The sequence below is a fragment of the Paroedura picta genome, chromosome 7 (assembly GCF_049243985.1).
Source record: "Paroedura picta isolate Pp20150507F chromosome 7, Ppicta_v3.0, whole genome shotgun sequence".
In the NCBI taxonomy this organism is placed as follows: Eukaryota; Metazoa; Chordata; class Lepidosauria; order Squamata; family Gekkonidae; genus Paroedura; species Paroedura picta.
The window spans coordinates 92528184-92549381 of NC_135375.1; the positions used below are offsets into that span (position 1 = coordinate 92528184).

Below are 21198 nucleotides of genomic sequence, written 5' to 3' on the forward strand. Positions count from 1 at the left end.
GCCAAGTGCCAGGTTCCAAGACACTGAATGCTGACTGTACTCCGCTCGGGTGGGGCTGGCGCCCCTTCTTAGCATGCCACTGGGTAGTGAGGGTGTGGGAGGCCAATGAGAGCAGGGAAGGAAAAAGAGACAGTGGCAGGAAACAACTAGGGGGGGGGGAAGCAGGAAAAGTGGATTTGGGATTGATAGTGGAGGATAAAATGAAGTGTTGGGAGAGGGACAGGGTGGCAGTGATGGCAGAGGAGGAGGAGACAGGAATGGACAGAGCGATAGAAGAATTGATGTGAGAGATAGAAGGACGTTGGAAGAGGGAGCGGGACAAGAAGGGAAGGAGGAGTGGAGACCTAGAAGCTAGAAGAGAGGAAGGAGAATGGTAGCCAGGGACCAGGACAGGAGCAAGTTTGGCAGGAGCAGCATCACCCACGGAGACCCCAGAGATAAGTGACATGGAGGAGGAATCTGAAGAGGAAACACCCTCCCTCCTTTCCCCCCATACGTAGACTGCTGGGGGTTGGCTCCCAAGAGTGACAACCCAGCCAGAGAAAATCCAACAGGGCGGGCTGCTGGGCATCACATCTGGGGGAAAATGTTCTGCCCTTTTAGTGGGGAAGATTAATAAGATATTATTTATGAGGTGATGCTATTGACTTCTGCATCATGGAAAGCTTCAGTTGCCCTCTATTAAAGGGACATACTGTTTTTCTCTAGGATGGTTGGCAACTCTAATGAGAAGTAGGAATACTCTTTTATTGTCAGGTTCAGGAATTCCATTGAAACTATGTTTGATGAAGGTTTGGCTACAGACTAGTCAGAATATAATAAAATAATGTTTTAAAAAGTATTAGCTTTATTAGAATAGCAAAGGTTATATCATTCTGCCTTTCTGCCAAAACAGGGCCACCCAGAGTGCTAACAATTAAAAGCAGAACATTATAAAACACATCATAAAATTGGTTAAAACCCAAAATAAGATGTATTTTTTAAAACAACAAAATTAAACATAAGGCAGGCAGGAAGGAGAGGTCATTGAGAAAGTGCCAGACAAAACAGAAACATTTTCTCCTGCTATCAGAAGACAGTGGTGGAAGGGCCTGGGAGGGAGTTCCACAATTTTGGTACTTTGACTTAAGAAGGTCCTCCCCTGGGGTTTCCCGAAGCAGGGCCTCAGAGAATTATTGTAGTGGTAGGGTGGGTTTGCATTGTATTGTATTGTAGGTAGTCTTTCAGCTGTGTTGGTCCCAAACTGGATAGGGCTTTGAAGGTCAAGACCAGCACCTTGAATTGTGCCTGGAAGCAAACTGGAGCCAATGTAGAGGGGCCAAGGATGAAGTGATAGGGTCCCTATGACCCACACCAGTTACCACCCTATCTACAGCATTCTTTATTACTTGAAGGTTTTGAGCACCTTTCAAGGACAGCGCCAATCAAAGTGCATTGCAGTAATCTAATCTCAGATCATGCTCCACTGTGACCAAATGTTTTCTGTCCAGGAAAGGCTACAGCTAGCTAGTGGACACTTGTACACTGCCACGATTTGTTGGATTATGGTTTTGTAAATGTTGTGGGTTTTGTAGTTGGCTTGGAGCCGTATTTTAATAAATCTGAACCTAATCAGTTAGAAAGAAATGGATGAAGTGTTGTGCCAATGAAATAATTTTATTCAGAATTGTCAAGTCTCTTTCCTGTAATATTTATGATTGGTTGAAACCCCATTTATAATAAATGGGCTTTGTGAATTCCCCCTCCCCCGCCCTCCCCCCACAGCAGACTCCCTTCCCAGCAGACTCCCTTCCCTCAAGACGCCTTGAGGCGGTGTCTGCGTTTGCCAGGCGCCCGGGAAGAGTTGGCTGCCCCCCCCACAGCAGACTCCCTTCCCAGGCAGTGGGCTGCAGGCCTTCCCACCCCCGGGCTGCAGGCCTTGGCTGCCACCCGGGAAGTGTACCCGCCGGCTCTTTGAGCCGGCAGGTGCACTTCCTGGATGGCGGGGAAGGTGCCACCGGCCCAGGCTAGCCGACACATCCCTCCCTGCCCAGTTCCCGCATGCCTGCTGACACCAGGGCCTGGGGACCTACCTGGCATGGCGGCTGGCAGCACGGCAATGGCGGGCGTGGGCCGAAGGTGGCTCATGTTGGGGGTGGGCGGGTCGAGAGGTGCTTTGCGCCTCCCAACTGGTCAGGCCGGGGCCAAGGGACCAATCAGCAGCCGTGCTCTGCGCAGCTACCAATTGGCCCCTTGGCCCTGAACTGACAAGTGGATTTGGCCCTCCGCTAGTCAGTCCGGGCCAAGGGGGCCAATCGTTGGCCCTCCCCATCCCGGACAGCGCCCCCCCATCCCTTACTGATTTATTTATACCACTCCCGGAGCGGTGTAAAGCTTGGGTTAGGCCAAAACAGTGTACGGATATTTAGCTCCTGCTTTCACTGCCTTTCTGCAGTGGCTTATCTCTCTTAACATTTCAGTATAGTAACAAAAGTAATTCTTGTTAGATATTCTCTGTTCTTATAGTATAAATGGACTGTTGGCTCCAAAATCTATCAGAGGATCCTATAGACACCGTTGTATTTCATCAGCTAGTTTGCTGAAGCTGGTAAAAGACATTCCGGCCACCTGTTTATCCAAGGGGAGGATACTTAAGCAACAAACAACAGATCAGCGAACTATGTTGCAAAACAATTAAATTAGCTTTTCTAAAGTTACTATTAATTACATTAATTATTGCAACTTCAGATAAAGTTGTATAAATATTAAGCATGTTTTTAATATTTGCTGTTCCACGCTGAAGGGAGAAGTCTTAATTAGTCAACAACAGTTTGGATGCTAAATTTTCCTTTTTTCATTGCTGTCCCTTTGCTTGCTCACATTTTGCCGGGTATGTCTGAAAGGCTGTTCTTTCTGTGGCTCTGATTCAGCATAGTAAGTTTAATGTATAAATAAAGGCATTTATATCAATAAATACCTAGTGGATAATGCCGAAAGAATGCTGGTCAGTGGCAGCCGTGCATCTTTAGGCTCTGTCATTTATGTTCTACTAGTAGTTCAGTGTATTGCATATAGCCAATGGCCGTTGCAAGCCTTTATGTTATATTTATTATTATTATACGTATTAGTGTGTTAAATCAGACACCTCAGACAAGACTGGAGAGAAGAGGAAGAGCTGGTTCTTATATGTTGTTTTTTACTACCTGAAGGAGTCTCAAAGCAGCTTACAGTCGCCTTCCCTTTCCTCTCCCCACAACAGACACCCTGTGAGGTAGGTGAGGCTGAGAGAGCCCTGACAGGACTGCTCATTGAGAACAGCACTATCAGGGCTATGACTTGCTAGCTGCATTTGGAGGGATGGGGAATCAAACCCAGTTTGCCAGATTAGAAATCGGCTGGGGAGGCCTCTCAAAATTGAAGTGTATTTGCTGACCTGAGGCCAGTTATTTTCTCTCCACCTTCTTCAACTCTTTTGCTGGGGGGGGGGGGGACCTTGACCACTGCTCTGAGTTCTTTGAAAGAAGGGTAGGATCGAAGTACAATAGATTAAATTTAAATAATGGAGGAGGGTGTGGACAGTTGTATGTACCCCCAAGCTGATGTTTGGGGTACTTTCCTCCCAACTGGCTCATTATGTCCTGGAAGAAAGAAAGTGGGACTGCAGGGCTGTGAGCTGTGGGTGAGGGACGAGTTTCGCTGATAGGACCTCTTGGCCCTTGAAATTATATGCCACGTGTGTTTAATGCGTGTGAGAGTGGCAGCTGTGTTTGACATCACAGTTGTAGTTTGGACCCAGGAGTATGAGCAAAGAACTAGGAAATGCTTGTTTTAAATCTCACCTCTGTTATGACCCAAGTAGGTGACTTTAGGCGGCTATTCTGCCTCAGCCCTATTTCCTCCAATCTGTAACATGGGAACAGTATTAGTCCCACCTCACGTGAATGAGCTGAAAAGGAATAGTCTGGAGCACTGTATAAACACCCAGGCACAGCAAGAAGACATGCATTAAAACATGTTCCCCACCCCCCAATAGCTTCTGGGAGGAGGGGGGCTGTAATCCAGCCAGAGCCTCTATTAGAAAGTGAGGTTATAAATGAAATTAATAAAGTAGGAAACATAAATTTCTCTTTGGGGAATGGCATTGAAGATGGGATTCACTCACTCCCAGATGTTACTATAAAAAGGTGCTCCCAGGCCATTTGCTGGTAAATCATTGCAGTCCTTTCTGTGAGGAATGAGGAAATGAATGAATGATACGAATATATACGAGTAAAGGCAAGCCTAGTGGTACCTTAAAATCTAACCAGTATAAAATGTGGTAGACTAGAACCTATATTGTCCAATGCAATGTGATGTGTTAAGGGGTGATAGCGGGGTCAAGGGGCTGTGAAATCATTCTGGATTTTGTTTGAAATCTAGAAACTCACTTCTCTTCCTGCATGTTTGTATTTCATGGCCTCTTTGACCCTGCTGTCCCCCCCCCACTCTCCATATAACAGGTTGCCTAGTGAGGGCCCCTCTCTACTGCATCTGTGAAGTGGGTTCTATTCCATGCGTTGGAATAAAAATGTGTTGGTATTTAAGGTGCTGTTGGACTCCTTTCCTGCAGTAGTCCAGATTGACTGGTATTATTACTAGCCGCTACCACAATAATGTTAATCACACCATCCCTTTAGTGTGCTTGGTAAGCAAAAGACACATCTCTGCCCTGAGCACCTTAGAAGTTGAATGTTACGCAATTAAGTGAGTTAGTACAGTTAGTACATACTTAATTGCAATTTCAGTTGGGGGAATTTGGAATTCAGGAGCTAGCCCAAGCGACTTCAGGGACAAGGCCAACTTTGAACAAGGATGTGAAGGGGAGAAGAGATGGGACACCATGCTTTTGGGGTTCTGTAAAGGAGTTACTGGCTTAGATGGAGCCAGTGGGATTCCAATAGTTAGTGAGCCTGAAATGTCTTAAATCCATTAGCTTAACTGGGCTGAGGATCAGGCTGCAGAAATGAAAGCCTGCTTCCGTGGCTGACGTGATGTGAGCTCTTGACCTCTGAGAAATAGTTCTTCAGAACATAACGTAGGGGTGTACTTACTGTTCAACAGGCAAAATCAGCTCCCCCCCCCCCCCGCAAATGCCTTAATTTCATGAGTCTTCTCTCTCCGTTAATGTCATGCATTTCTTCAGAAGCAAATTGCTTTTGAAAGGGGAGTGTGTTAATTAGGCTGCAGGGGGTCCTGGCTCAACTTGAATCATGCCTTTCATGAGCAGATGTGAGTAGTGGGAAGTGTGATTTGTTGTGGCTCCCCCCCCTCCCCATGTCACTTTCTGTATGTCATCCTTGAGGTGTTTTTTCCCCCTCTTCCCCACAGATGGAGTCCACTGCCTCACGTGTGCAATGATGCTGCTCAACACGGACCTCCACGGCAATGTGAGTGGGGATTATTTTCTTCTTTGGCTAGAAAGCTCTTGAGGCACTTTCGATGATATGTGTGTTGTCACTAGGCTCTTGCTACCAGCGCTCTTACAGGATTGCAGCTATAAAGGCTTCCAGGTGATCTAAGCAGTGGTGGAGAGCAAGGGGCGTTTCTGGGATAACCAAAAGTCCAGGTCCCAATCGCCACCCATGTGAATGAGAGCGAGGCAGAACACATACAAACTAGGCTAACCTGGTATCAGTGTGGCGTAGTGTAAGGTGACCAGATTGTCCCACTTTTGGAGGGACATCTGGGGGTACCTGGCAAATTGTACTTACGTTGAAATTTAAAAATATATATTACAATACTATTTTTGCGTTCTATGCATTCTATGAAACTTTTTGTTGCTCCTTATTGACCAAATTATTAATCAACACACCCCCCCCCTCGGTCAATGGTGTCCCGCTTTACCAATGTTAAAATCTGGTCATCTTAGTGTAGTGATCATGCAGAAGTGGCCAAACTGAAGCTCTCCAGATGTCCATGGACTACAATGACCATTGGCCGTGCTGGCAGGGGCTCATGGTAATTGTAGTCCATGTATATGAGGAGAGCCACCAGACTAGCATCTGGGAGATCCCCACTCTTCTACAGACATTGGCTGGGTGACCTTGGGCCAGTCACACACTCTAAGCTTAACCCACATTGCAGGGGGTGTTCTTTTGTTGTGAGCCACGTGGAGTCTTGGGGAGGGGGATATAAATAATAAATGGAAGAGTAGCTTTGTAAAATGCAGAAAATTACCGAAAGGATATCCTTTCACAGGAAACTGGCCAGACCCGGGGAATGCAGTATGGAAGGGCATTGGGACTGAGCACCCTGACTTCTTTGCTCAGGTGGCTTTGGCCCAATAGTGTTTGCCTGATACACCTTTCCTTCTCTCTCCCAGCTGGTAGCACCAGGGAGTTTGGGATCTGGCTTGAAGCAGAACATTTATTTCTGTTCAAGATATATCTCCGGTCGTCTAGTTAGCTGGTCTCTCAGGGTTTAGAACATCCGGCAACTATTCAAGCTGTTTCTGGAATGTAGCTCTTCTAAAGAAGACTCACGTGGGATCTTAAAGCTACTCTTTGGCTCACCGATGTTTCTACCGGTGTTGCTGGTGTTCTTGGGGCCTCAATAAGCCCATAGGGAATTGCCCTTCCCAGCAACCTCAGTAGAAATTGACTTAGGTAGGCTCATGGTCCAGTGCTCTTTGGCCCTGGGATGCCTGGCAGTTGTGTACACAATGTATAGAGGAGGACTTCTCAAAGGCTGAGCAGTGTGACTCTGCTGGAAAGCCACCTTTGTCCCAGGTCCAAACGGTTCTCATTGGTCCCTGTCTTGCTAAGATTTCTGTCAAACTCCTTTTGTAGTCCTTCCACCTGTGCTTTGGAAAATCTGCAGTGAGCTTCTAGATGTGGGACCAGAGAACAGAGTTTTGTGGTGGCTGTTGCCACTTACAGACAGCATCCGTAATTACTAAGACACTTCCCCTCTCCATGAGTAGGATAGTTTTTTAAATAACAGCATCCATTTTTTTTCTTGTAAAATAATATAAAGAAATAGTGAATTATCCACATATTGTACTTGTAGCCTTTTCAAAGGGGTTGGGGGAAGAAATAGAAGAAGGCTTCCTTTCCCTTTCTGAAATGTCCTTCCTCTCATGGTGGGGTGCGTGGGACTGACATTGACTGAACCGGAAATGTAATCTCGTAGATTTCACAGTGCTGGTTTCAGGCAGTTGGGGAAAACAGAGCAGCGTGTTTTATTGCCTCAACAAAGAGACTCCCCGTCCCAGTTAGGCTTGTACAGTTACAGAATTGAAAGCACTGGATAAGGACTTGGGCCGCAGTGATTGGGTGGCGGGGGCGGATGCTCTCTTTTTTCGCTTCACAGAAATAATTGTCTACCTGCAGCCGGAATATTAGCATTAATATTAACAGTTGCTGCTTCACAGTATTGTCAGGCGCATTGACAAACACTAGGTGGCAGGGCACACATAGCTTTTCCCTTAGAGGCTCTTGGTCCATCTGAACGGGTTGTGCAGCTCAGTCAGGATTTTGCATTTGAAGTCCCAAGGTCATGCAAGGTGGTCTGGTCTAATCCATTGTGGGACACTGTGGTCGGTACAGAGATGAGGGACCAGGTTCAAATGCCATTTAGGCAGAATTTTGGGATGTGAGTTTGCATGCAGACATTGTTTGCATGCAGACAATGCACTCCCTCCCTGCCTGGCCCTTCCTGGGAATGTGCTACCAATAGGGAGAGAGTACTCTTCCAATGATGGCCAATGATGGGGCTTATTTGTCCTCTTCTTCCTCTTCCTGGTGCTTTCTGAGTGGAAGAGGTGGTGGGCTCTCTGAAAGGCCCTACTGTTGGTAAGTTGCTCCATTCTCAGCCTCTTCCCACCCTCCATATTCCCCAGGCAAGGGAGGGAAGCCCGCTTCTTCCTTTGCCTCTTGTGTTGGTCTCAGATTTCAGCTCTCTGCTGGAAGGAAGCACAGACAAGCTGCTTTTCCCCAACTTCCCTTTCCACAGAGGGGCTGGGGGGATCCAGCAGCTTTCCCCACCCAGCCTGGCCCTTGGGAGATGTGGGTGGATGGGAAGGGGGTATCTCCTTCCATAGCCTTACCTGTCCTTTGACAGATGTGGAGGGTGGGAAAAGAGGCAGCCCCCCTCACAGCCTTCCCTATCTGGCCTGGCTCAGCCTTTGGGAGATGTGTTGTGGGTGGAAAGGAGGCAGCTCCTCCACGGCCTTCCCTGCCTGGCCTGCCCTTTGAGAGATGGGGATGGGAGGGAATGAGGCAGTCCATCCCCCATGGCCTTGCCTACCCAGCCTGGCCTTTGGGAGATATGAAGGAAGGGGCAGGAAGGAGGTAGCCCCTCTGTGGCCTTCCCTGTCCGGCCTAGCCTTTGGGAAAGGTGGGGGGAGGAAGGTGGCAGCCCCCCCCCACTGCATTTTTGGCCCAGCCTTGGAAAGATGGGGTGGGTGGGAAGGTGGCGGCCCACCCCTCCAAGGTCTGCCCAACAGACCTTTGGAAGATGTGAAGTTGGATGAGAAGGTGGGGACATTGGTGACCTATATAGACACTGTTGTATGTGGGTGGGGGTAGGAGGGCCAGTACTCCTCCAAAGCAGCTGTTTTCTTCAGGAGAACTGATGCCTTCCTTTCCTCCTCCCTTCCCTTCCCTCCCCCCCTCTCTCTGTCCCTTTCTCTCTCTTTCATCCTGTCTTTCTCTCTTTCATCTTCCTGAAAGTTTCCAGGACCCCACCTGGTATTTGGCAACCCAGCTGGCTGCATCTGGAGGTGGAGTCAGGAATCAAACCCAGCTTTTGAGATTAGAGTCTGCTACCCTTCACTGGATCTCAAGATTGAACGGGGAGTGGGGGCAGAAGGGCCACAACCCAGGAAGGTCACATTGCAGGTGTATGTGCTAGTGTCCATTGTATTCCTGAGTGCAACGAGCTTTGCCCTTAGTGCGGAAATATGGCAAGTGCTCAGAAACAAAAGTGTATGGGGTTGCCCCTGCCAGGGGAAAGAAACAGCTCTGTGAGCAACTGTTGACAAGGACAGCGAGGGCAAAGAAGAATGGAAACAATGAGGAGAGTGAGGGCAGCAAAAGAAGGGGAACAATGTTGCGAAGCAGGAGCAACCGTGTCAACAAAAGTGTGCCAGACAGTACTGGAAGAGCACAGACAGGAAGGCAGCTTTTATAAAGGAGAGTAACTTTTGATCTTTTGTGTGGCTGTGGCAATTGAGCTACTTTTGAAAGACTGAAATTAATGAATAGTTGGTGGCAGCAAGTAATGGAGATCTCTCAGTGTCCTGCCTAGTTAGGTTTAGGCTACTAGTACTGCTCTGATACATAACTGAGACTTTGACTTTAACACTTTGAGATGGCTTCTGAAGATTGCTTCAACTAATTTATTTATTGCCATCTTGTTTTATTATTTGTGAAAAATTTATAACACCAGCCATAACAACTGTGACAGATTGTTTCCTACATCTTTCTTTCTCATCCTTGGAACACTTGTTTTACTAATGTATATATATTTCTGTGTTTTGTGTCCCCCTCCCTATTGTATTATTTTTCTAGGTGGTAAGTGGGAATTGTAGCCATAGCTTGGAATGCAATTTAACCATCATTGTTATTTCCTAACTGTAACTCAGTGCTTCCTTCTGTATGCATGCAGCAAGACTTTACTAAAGAGACTATTTTTTTCCCTTTGGAACATTTGCACACACCGTTTTCAGTGCTTTTCTTTAGAAAAAGGCCCAAGTGATGCATATAATATGCATGTCAACTGCATGAGACATCATGGTGATTCTTGCAAAATCAATGAGGGTCTTTACCTCAGCGGCACTGAAAAATTAGCTTCAGTTTCCAGCTCTGCTATATGGCCTTGAAATCTTACTAGCTTGCCAAAACTGGTATCTGCTGGCTCCTTTTAGCTTTGTAAAGCCCTGGTAAACTGAATCTCTCTCTCTGACATGCTGTAAATTGTCCAGATGGCCACTGAGGGTCAGAGGAGCAGTACCTTTAACTGGGCTGGAAGCTTGGGAATGGGACACTGGCTTGCATGGTCCCTGTCTAACTCAGGTCTTTTTGGAACTTAATTCCCTGTTCCTGCCTTAATCACAGTGAACCTTTTTGCCAGCGCCAGGGTTAAGTATGTTTGCAGCTAACCAGGGCTATTTCTCCATCTGAGACAAAATGGTGGGGAAGCTTCTCCCATGTGGTACGATCCGGCATCACTGGACAAAGTATATGAAGGCTGCAATCACATGGGCAAGGCCACCTGTGCCTCACCCAGGCATTGTGGGTCCTATTGGCTGGGTGTTGAATAGATGGGAAAGGTGAGCCTGGTTCTGTAAGAGCAGTCTTCTTTCTCTCCCTTTGTCTTTGGTAACAAGGGATCACTTTGGGCAAAGTGGTTTCTGTACCCCTGAATATATGAGTGAAGAGGGTCCCAAATTCCCACCATATTTCGAAGGCCTGAAATCTAATTTGAAATTCTTGTTAATTGGGAACCCTGGTTCACCTCTTATGAACATTAGATGATGAATCTCTGTTAAGGCAGGACTGAAGGATTTGTTCCGGGAAAGGAAGAATAATATCCCGCAACAAAGTATTATTGTACTGGTTCACATGTTACCCCATAAAAGTAAGTTTAAAAGCTAACACCCCCCGCCCCCACCTTTTTGACATTTTTCTTTTAGCAAAGACAAGTTCTTTAAAAACCTCCATGACTTTCTATTGAATTGAACAGTTGCTCTGCCAAAAATGATTCCAGCTTTTGTTTGTTAGGTAAGCCCCTAACGGTCTTGGAACACGACCTGTTTCCCTAAAGTGCTTTGAGAGCTGGGACTGAAAAGCCTGTGCAATTGCTAAGATTCATCATCACGCATTATCTTTGTAGGACTTATGGGCCCCCGGTTTGTCCTTCTCTTCCTCTGTAGGGTGGCTTGTTCCTGCCAGTTTCTGTTTTAGAGTTGCATCAAGCAGACACTTACAAAGAATGTCTCTAACCCTGTGATTGCTGCTCAGTAGTTGGCTTTTTAACTTAAGGTGGTGGTGGTGGGGGGAATGCATTAGAGTTTTTCGTATTAAAAACAAAACAAAAAAAACTAGCCTCTTGCTCTTCTCTTGTTGATTTGCATTAATATTTCTGTGTCCTGTTATCTTTCAGAACATTGGCAAAAAGATGTCCTGCCAAGAATTCATTGCCAACCTTCAGGGAATGAATGAAGGCAAAGATTTCCCAAAGGAGCTTTTGAAGGTAAGGCACTATATTATTTTCTTCGGTTGGAATGCGGCGTTAACTCTTGTGCTGCCAGGTAGAAGATGTGAGAAATAAAACCAATCATGTGTAGTGTCATCTCCCCCTCCCAGCTTCTTATTTGTCGCTTTTGATGATGAATGGCCGTTTCTTAATGGCAGGGTGGATAATCATTTCTTCACATGCAAGGGAATGTGATTTTCACTGATTTTCCCCTTCCTCCCAGCGCTCATCTAACACCCCTGCTCATAGCATTCTGGGCAGGGAAATGGGGGTGCATTATTCCCCAGTGAAGCATTCTGCGGGGCATTTTAAACAGGAATGGAGAGGCAGAACAGCTCTGCCTCCCAGATGGAAATCTTTCTGTCTGCAGAGGTTTTCAGCAGGATGCAAACCTGTGTGTGCTATAAATGGCAACTACAGGTTATGGGACATAACTATGGGACATATGTATTTATATTTACTTCACTTATGCCCACTTTTCTCAGTGGGGACCACAACTGGCTTAAGTTGTTCTCCTCACCTCCATTTTATTTTTGAGGTTGAGAGCGTGTGACTGGGCTAAGGTCACCCAGTGAGTTTCTGGAGATAGTGTAGGGATTCGAACCTGGATCTTCGGGATGCTATTTCAACTGACAACTAATTCTGGGACTGTCATACCATGTGCCAGGCAGACCAGTGTGGGGTGAGACAGGCTGAAGTGAGCCTTTAATTGTTAGGCTGCTCCATTGTCCATTTGGATGTGCAGCTGTGCTGGGCTGCACATCAGTTACCAATTAATTACAAACTCAGCTGGAAAGCCAAAACCAAATCATTAAGCAGGTTTCAGATCTAAAGTCAGTCCAGTGGTCAGAAGCCAAGGGAGTCAGTTCACTAAAGAGGGCAGGGCAAGGAGAGGAGTGGAAAGACAGGCCCGGATCAGTTACCAGAGACAAAGCTGTATGGTGATCAAGTAGTTGGGGAGCAGAGTCAAAAACTGAGCCAGGGCCAAGAACCAGGAACAGAGTCAAGGAGTCCAAGCTGAAGTCAGAAACCAAGTCAAGAGTCAAAGCCAAAGTCACGAACCAGGAATGAAGTCAAGGAGTTCAAGCTGAAGTCAGGAACCATGAAGGAAGTCAAGAATCAAAGCCAAAGTCAGGAACCACGAACAAAAGCCAAAGTCAGGAGTCAAAACTGAAGACAGGAATCAGGAATCAAATGAGCAGAGCAACACCAAACATCTAAGCAGATGGGCAGGGAGAGCACATGTTGCAACCATGGAAAGGCGCACATCCTCTTGATCAGGGCTACACTTCTGTTTCCCACTGCAGTGACAGGAACTGGGCCTATAGCACCAAAAGCTGAACGTGTTAATTTGTGTACCTGGCTTCTCATCTAATGGGTAGTGGGCAGGCCTTCTGCCCCTGGATGGCACGGGATTGGAGGCAGTGCGCTTGTGTGATATGTGAAGGCATAAAGCCAGCTAGGCTTTTTACCCAACACACAGTGCTGGCTGTGGAGATAAGTATTTACGGTAATAGGTTTTCCAGAGAGGCTGCAAAAGAAGATGCCTCTGGGCTTTTTATGTCTGAATGGAAGATATAATTTGATATCAGGATGTGCTGCATGGTACATTTAAACTTTTCTTGTCTTGCTCGCGCCCTGTACATCTATTCGTTTAATTTGTGCCAGCAGCCGAATCAGGACAGAATGCTGAAGCCCGGGGTTGGCATTGCTGAGTGTTTCCCAGTTGTCAGCAGTGATGGGAACGTGCCTCATTTCTTTTGTCTGGCTGCCTGCGCGGGAAGCACCAGTTGTCAGCACAGCTGTTTGGCGGCTGACAAAAACGCAAAGACATGGCATCTTGCTGCACACTGATCCAAAGCTCTGCAGTCTCAGCAAAGGAAGATTTGTGTTCGAATTTTTTGCCTGGTTCAAATATCTGTCCTTAATGGAATGCAAGCCACAAGTAGAATCCAAAGAGTCAAAAGGCCCTTTGCTGTGTTTGCTAAAATGGGACCTGAAAATGGGTGGGTGTCCGATACAGTTCTGCCTATGAAGCTGTCCTCAGAAGGGTTTGATCAGGAACAAGCTGGGAGAATGCTGGGGAGTTCCACTTCTGTCATTCGAAAGTCCTGAGGGAGAGATGGGATGCGGAAGTTACTTTATTTATTTTTGGATTTCTTCTCAGCCATTATTGGCCAGCTGTCTTGTGGCGGGTAACCTAAAAGATAAAACCCCACATCAAAATTAAAAACATTACCTACCCTCCCTTCCTTGTCATTGAGCTTTGTGGGATTGGGTTTATACAGGCCTAATGTGGAGAGCCTCTTGTGGCACAGAGTGGTAAGGCAGCTGTCTGAAAACTTTGCCCATGAGGCTGGGAGTTCAATCCCAGCAGCCGGCTCAAGGTTGACTCAGCCTTCCATCCTTCCGAGGTCAGTAAAATGAGTACCCAGCTTGCTGGGGGGTAAACGGTAATGACTGGGGAAGGCACTGGCAAACCACCCCGTATTGAGTCTGCCAAGAAAACGCTGGAGGGCGTCACCCCAAGGGTCAGACATGACTCGGTGCTTGCACAGGGGATACCTTTACCTTTACCTTTAATGTGGAGATCAGTTTCAAAGCTTTCTGGCTCTCTTTAGAATCTGGCTCTCTTTAGTCTGGAGTGTTTGCCCTGCCCTCGACATGAGCTGAAGATCCCCCCCCCCTCCAAACCAAACCAGTAAGAGAGTTGAACTATGTCAGAGCAAGTCATTTATTGCCTGCAGTCAAAAGAAGCAGAAAGGGATGGGTGGGACCCAGAGATCCATAGATGCAGCAGGGGTGAAATTTTTGACGTCTAGATTTCTCTTTCTACTAAGGTGACCAGATTTTAACATTAGTAAAGCAGGACACCATTGACCGGGGGGTTCTTGATTAAAAATTTGGTCTATATAGAGCAACAAAAAGTTTCATAGAATGCAAAAATAGTATTGTAATATATATTCTTTAATTTCAACATAAGTACAATTTGCCAGATGCCCCCAGATGTCCTTCCAAAAGTGGGACAATCTGGTCACCTTACGTCTACACATCCGGTGCAACTGTCTAGACTTCCACCAAGTCACTCAGTTTGTCATTTCCCCCCAAAATAAGAACGGCCCAAACGCTTTGGCCTGGGTCCTGTAGTTTCTTTCCATTTGTGCTCTTCCTCACTGGTGGTAGAGGTGGTCACCCATCGTGGAGTACTCTTACCTCTCTGCTAGGTGCTTCTGGCTGTGCAAGACTAATGTCTTTCAAGGAGCCGGAAAGTGTCTAGCATAAGAAGAACATGCTGTGCAGTAGATTAAGGAATCACACCGTTGTGGGGGAGGGAGGTATGAGACCCACGCCCTTATCTTCAAATATGGTAAATATAAATGCAGTCTTCCTGATGACATTTTCCTTTCTGCATCCTGGTTTGTAGAAGTTTCAATGTGTTTTGGTTTTTAGCCTGGTTCCCTTGGTGAGGAAGGTGGGAGGGAAACATGCTAAGAGGTGTCTGCAGGTCCAGAATAATATCCAGACAAGAACAGTGAGTCTGAAGATTCAGTCTCTTGACAAGGGTCGTTCACGTGGTCTCTTTGCACCCCCCCCCCCGCTTCCCAGCTTGGAGTTGCTACTTGCTTGGCTTCAGGCCTAGACAAGGATGTAGGAAACTCTTCAGGAGTATTTTTTTAAGATATTGGCCCTGGACGCTTGCGATAGAACGGGCTTAGGTTGACGTTGACAAATCGGTTCGTTTCTAAGGCCGTCTTGGAGAGGTGCAGTGGAACGGCCTCAGACTCTCTAATTACAGGCTCTTATTGACCGGATCGATCTCTCCGCAGTGTGTTTAAGCAGCCCACTTAGTGTAATAAAGGAAGCTTCCTCTCTGTTTCTCTCTCGGAGATGTTTATCATTCCGCAAACGGCTTGTGCCATTTCTTTTTTTTAACAAGCGGGTCTCAGACAGGCCAGCTGCTCCTCAATGAATTGGCTAATATTCCCCAGCTGGAGTGAAGATTAAATGCCCCTCTAGGCTAGCCTCTTCTACTGCACCACGTGTTCCCTCAGATTTTGGGCCTCGTGGACTTTATTGCTGTTAGTTTCAAGTGGGTAGCTATGTTGGTCTGAAGTAGCACACCAACATATGAGTCCAGTGGCACCTTTAAGACCAACAAAGATTTATTCAAAGCGTGAGCTTTCGTGTGCATGCACTTCTGAAGAAGTGTGCATTCACTCGAAAGTTCACACCTTGAATTAATCTTTGTTAGTCTTAAAGGTGCCACTGGACTCAAGTTTTATTATTGTTGTCTCATGTACGCTGACTGCTGAGACATGTGGAGTGGAAAAGGGAAGATGGTACAGTTTCCTACTTTTGCATTCTCTCTTCGCTTCTTCCTGCTCTTGTCGGAGTCAGCTTGAATATCAAACATGGTGTTATTAACAAGGGAGGAATCTCAACCTGGCCCCTCCCCAGAGGAAAGAAGACTCTCTTTTTTTTTATCTTCCTGGCATGTGCAGTGTGGTCTTTTCATACACCAAACCTTCCCCCTCACCAGCACCCCTAGATCACCGCTGCATCTCTAGGAAACTGGGGTGGCACTGGAATGGGAGAAGGGGAGTCTGCAGTATAGACCAGTATGGCTTAGTGGTTAGAGCAGGCTTTCTCATCCAGGGTTTCATGAGACCCTGGGGTTTCTTGGCAGCCCTTGAAGTGTTTCCCAAATGGGTGGAAGTTAATACATTTTAAAATATATTTAAAAAAATTGTTAAACATTATTGTGTGATATAACCATATGTGGTCATGTCAACCTGCTTCCCCCCCCCTTCCCAAAATGGGCCAATGATCAGCCTGGAGAGGCTGGGAAGGGGTGGGGCCTCAGGTGGGCATGTATACAGCTATGCTTCCCAACCATGATCATACCTGTAATGGGGTTTCTCAATGATAACAAAGTTGAGAAAAGTTGGGTTACAGTGTCATTCTAGGATCTGGGAGACCCAGGTTCAGATTCCCACTCTGCAACAGAAGCTTGTAAGCAGGATTTAACTTGGACTAGGCATTCTCCCTGGGGGGGGGGGGGGTACTGTTATACATATAAATGAAAAGAATAATGGAGGATATGTACCACCCTGAGTTTCATGTTGAGTAAATGGACTCCTCCTACTCAGTCTGGGAGCTTCCTGTGTCCCTTTCCCAGCAGGGGAAAGCACCATACAGCAAAGATCATTTGAGAAGCTGGCTGGAACATGTCCTCTAAGCTGGTACCACATTGATGCGAATGCAGGATCTCTCAGAGGCTATTACTGAAACCCCTCAATCCTCCCCCACTTCTTTTCCTGGGGTATGGAATCGCGTGCTTTAGCTTCAGAACCAAGACACATCTGCTTTTCCAATGCCTGACACGCGAAGGTCAAACCTCTTGAAGTGTGTCTGGCAGTAATTGGTGGTTGCTGGAAAATAGGTGTTCCTGTGTTTCGCCTTTCCTAAATTGTATTATTCATGCTGCTTAGGAGACGCAGGTGTGTGCAGCCATGCTTTCCAAAAGAGATCTGGGAGGAGCCCTTCTCAAGATGTTCTCTGGTCTCCTCCTCAAACCTCTCTTTTCACAAGACATGGCTTTCCTTTCTGGGAGTCATTCAGTATTGGACAGGCCCACCAGATGGCACTCTGCCCCTGTGGTAGTGGCCGATAATTGTCTTGGCACTATCTTATCTCCTATAGGGCCAGATACACCCCCCTGTATATATATAATTAATAAAACAGGAAGCATGGAATGGATTTTGCCTCTGAGTCACCATTCTTTCTCTAGATTCATTTCCCCCTTCATTAGAGCAGGCTACATCTGAAGGAAGAATCTGGCCTAATATCTTGCATAAAGTTAATAATGACTTGATACAGGTGGGTCCAGTGGCACATTTGAGACCAACAAAGTTTAATTCTGGGGTTTAACCTTTGTGGGTGGGTGTGTACACTTCTTCAGGTGCATTGAAACAAGACTTTCCTCAACCATTACTTTTAGGCTTAGAAAAGGTGGGAGGGGGTAGTTTGTATGAGGTTTTTATGAATGTTGTTACTTGCCCTGAGCAATTCTGGAAGAGTGGGCTAATAATCATTGCTATTGTTATTGCTTTGCTGTTGTTATTAGGAAGGGCTAATTAGAGAGAAGATGCTGTTGGTAAGCCTTCAATTGCAGCACATACATAATAAAAGCTAACAAACTGGTGTGAGAACTAAGTAGGAGTCCAGTGGCAACTTTAAGACCAGCAAAGTTTAATTCTGGGTATAAGCAAGAACTGAGTGACTTAACATGCATAGTGAGATAAGAATCTGATATTTGTGTTAAGCCCTGGGAGTTCCATTGCCCTGTTACAACACTCTTTGTACTTTGTAATAGTACAAATGGTGTATCCAAATAGTGACATTGAGATCTCCCTTTTGGAGTCCCTTTTTTCTGATGTGCTATATGTTTTCTTTTCATTTGTACATTCTTGGGAAAGCAAGAATAATAATTGTATGTAATGTGGGTTATACACACTGGCTTTTTTGAATATGCCTGCTGGAATTGCTGCTATTGCTAGTTGGTTGGGTCTGCCGTTATTTTCAGCAGTCTTTTTATTATTGCTGGTTGTATTGGGTTCTGTTGTATTTTTATGGAGATGTTTTGAGCTTCCTTGAGAACCTTGTTGAGACCTGGGATACCAATATCGTAAATATTACCTTCATATTAAACCCCGTGTACCTTTCACAAGAGGTGAAAAGCTTATTGACAGTTTCTGTGCCTGTTTCTCCAGGAGGATCAAAATCTTTGACTAGCACACTGGTTCAAAACACTGGTCATTTATTAGGAATGATGAAATGGGCATGTGCAATAGGCATGAATATCTTTGTAACTTTAAAAAAAATGTGTATGTGCTTGAGAGAGACTGTAGAACTAGTATTGCCTTAGCTGTACGTTTTATGAGGTATAAATCAGTAACATTAAATATTCTTTAAAAGCAGTGTTTTTTTAGGGGAGGTGTCATTTAATTTTCATTGTATCTGAATTTGGACCCCCTACCCAAACCTTGGAATAATCCCCCCGTTTTCGGATCTCCCCCCCCCCATTCTGCACAATCAAACCATCTTTAAGCCACTTTGCCCTGATTTCTGTGCACTCAAAATTAGCTTACATTAGAACGCAGAAGAATCTTCAATGGTTTCAAGATGAGTACAGCTAGTTCTTCAGGAAATCATCCCAAACCATATGCTACCAGTGGCATATGCCTAGCGAGTTTATTGCACATACGGTTGTGTTAAAAAAATTAAAATAATAATAATCCCCACATCTTAAAATACATGTAGGTAGATCTGGATGCTCTGTGTTCACATGGCATTTAAAAAAAAAAAAACCTAAAACGTGAACAGAAAAGTTAATGTTGCTGTTGACTATCTGAAACTTCTACTGACTTAATTGCTGTCCCTTGGGTTTACTGGTGGTGTGCAAGTCAGCTTGTACAAAAAGGGATTGCTAAAGTGGTCCAATTTGGAATATCTGAATATTGTCAACTTCATTTGCACGTGATGAAAGTTCATGTACACAGACTTGTATGTGAGATGCTCACATGCTTGTGCAAATTGCTCTTTCTTGGAATCACAGAGCATTAAGGAGTGTAAGCATCTAGAAACATGGTCCCTAAGTCTGTACATATGATCTGTCCAGATGAGTTGTTTTGCTTTTAAAAGCTCAAAAGGACAGGGTTTGGAATCCAAAGATGAGAATCTACTACAGCTAGAAATGTGCAAGATTTTTGTGTACTTTAAACAATAAATTGAGACGAAAAGAAATATGTTGGAAATACAAGCAAGGTGTATAGCTTGGCTTTGGTTTTACTGTTATTGGTACTGCTCTTTGGGAATTTTGATTTTGTACACAGTACAAGAATTCTAACTGTGTTTTAGTCCTGGTTTGTAAGGGAAAGCACACAGTCCTTTAAAGAGCTTTTTCCATTTCCTTGCCCACCTATGCTGTAGAGTTACAATGTAGTTCAATGGAGGAGGTGGGGTCCTAGTTAAGATTGCATCTGTGTTTTTGTATAGGCTAACTGGGGGGTGGGAGGCAGGAATAACAGTGCAAAAAGGAGATTTGTGGATGGCATCTGCTGCCTTGCTGCTTACTACTGCTGTTTGTTTGTTTATTTATTTATTAGATTTTTATACCGCTCTTCCATAAGTCTCAGGGTGGTTTACATATAATATCACAGGGGGATACATGGAACGAACTAACATACAGCATAGTCAAATACAACAACAATATAACAGCGGTTCTAAATAACACATAATCAGTGATCTTAAACAACAACAATATAAAAGCAACGGTAACTTAGCTAAGGCACCTGGAGAAGTCAGCCTGGTTCAGGCCATGGAGGGGATGTCTGAGGGGGACCTGTGGTCGGTCAGGCAAATGCCTGGTGGAGGAGCTTCCTCCTGAGACGCTTGCAGTTTAGAACCTTGATTGGAAGCAGCCATTATTAAGGCTCCATTGGTCACTTAAAAACTTCATCAGCTAAGCAACTGTGACTGTTCAGCAGGCTTGCCGGCTTCTTTTCCCTCTCCATGCTGATTTCCCCCTCCCATCTTCCCGATAAGAGTTCAGCACATCTATGACCTGCGACTAAGACGAATCCCAGTTCCCTGTTAAACTGGGTCTGTCGGTGCTCCTGTCCTTGACTTCAACCTCTGAGTGGTTGACTGCCTTTGTGAGACTATGTAGCGGGCTTGGCAGAAAGAGGGAGAATTTGCTCCAGATACTATGGAACAGGAATTAAAAACAGCCAGCTGAGAATGTATTGTCGTAGTCACGATTCGTGCTCTGGCCTCCACTCAATGGAAGACTCTTAGAGCCAATTTGTACTCCACTTTTGGAACCGGGGGACTGAAAGCACTTGAGTTCCAAAGGCAGGATGCCACTGGTTGTGACTGCTATGCATGCATATGTGTAATACGGATGTGGAGAACCTGATCTGTTCCCAGTTGTCACTTCTGTGCATATAAATAGCAAAGCATCAGAGAACCCCCATAAACAATTTAGTTGTCTGATTCCCATAACTGCCCCCCCCCCCGGGTAAATCTGTCTTGGCTGATATTGTTTTAGTGATCCGTGTTTAGGTCTGACCTGGATAGCCCAGACGAGTCCAATCTTGTCAGATCTTGGTTGGCACTGCTTGGACAATGGATCCTCTCCCCCCTCCCCCCAGAACAACATTTTGGAGAATATTGTGTGCTGCAGAAAGAGAGGTGAGGAAGGTCCATTTTACTGACAAATTCCTTCAACTGAATGAAACGTTTCCTTGGTTTCAAACCAGTATTTTAGCTCTGCAGTCACAAAGCTGTGTCTCTAATAAGCAGAACATTTCATTCTGTATCAGGGTCTGCAGCCCCCTTCTCCCTTTGTTGGTTCTTTGTAATTATTGATTTCATTATTGAGTTGGCCTTCAAGATAAATTTTGGAAGTCCCTGACCAATTACTTCCTGTTAACTGTATGTCTAAGATATTTCACCATCTAGTTGGCAGATGTGAATTCTAACTCTCAAATTTTGCTTTCAAATAGACAAATGTCTATCCTGCACTGGGATCCTGATACCTTTAGCCTAAGCCATAGATGATGCTTCATTATTTGAAAAATCAACTCATTATTTGGAAAAAGGTCCTTTCTCCAGATCATTCTTAGTCCAGAAAGGTATGGAGATAATAGGATAATAGATAATAGAAAATGTCAGTTAAAGAATGCTTCTTGGACTATGAATTGTCTTTAAGGGGAGATGTCTGTCATCACTTGTCATTTCCACATGGATTGTCTGGCCCAAATTCAATACTTTGGGGAAGGTTTTTCCCTCTTGTTTCCTTATAACATCATGGTGCATTCATGTACCTCCCTGGCTGTCCTCCAGTCTTTTTCAAACTAGCTTTGTTCCAAAGTTTTGAGAAAGATCTCAGTAAATCCCAGAGGGCTGCTGTATGTA

General features: G+C 45.4%; 1 protein-coding gene across 9 annotated transcripts in view; it reads left to right on the forward strand.

Annotated features, from left to right (window-relative positions):
- PSD3 (pleckstrin and Sec7 domain containing 3) overlaps positions 1–21198 on the forward strand; it is a 189595-nt gene that overhangs the window by 75750 nt on the left and 92647 nt on the right. For all 9 annotated transcript variants that reach the window (XR_013232652.1, XM_077345395.1, XM_077345394.1 and 6 more), the window contains 2 exons: positions 5347–5405; positions 11125–11214. Coding sequence is in view for 8 of the 9 variants with exons in the window: in XM_077345395.1 (XP_077201510.1) it covers positions 5347–5405; positions 11125–11214 (149 nt within the window). In the remaining variant the exon portion in view is untranslated. The remainder of the gene's footprint in view (positions 1–5346; positions 5406–11124; positions 11215–21198) is intronic.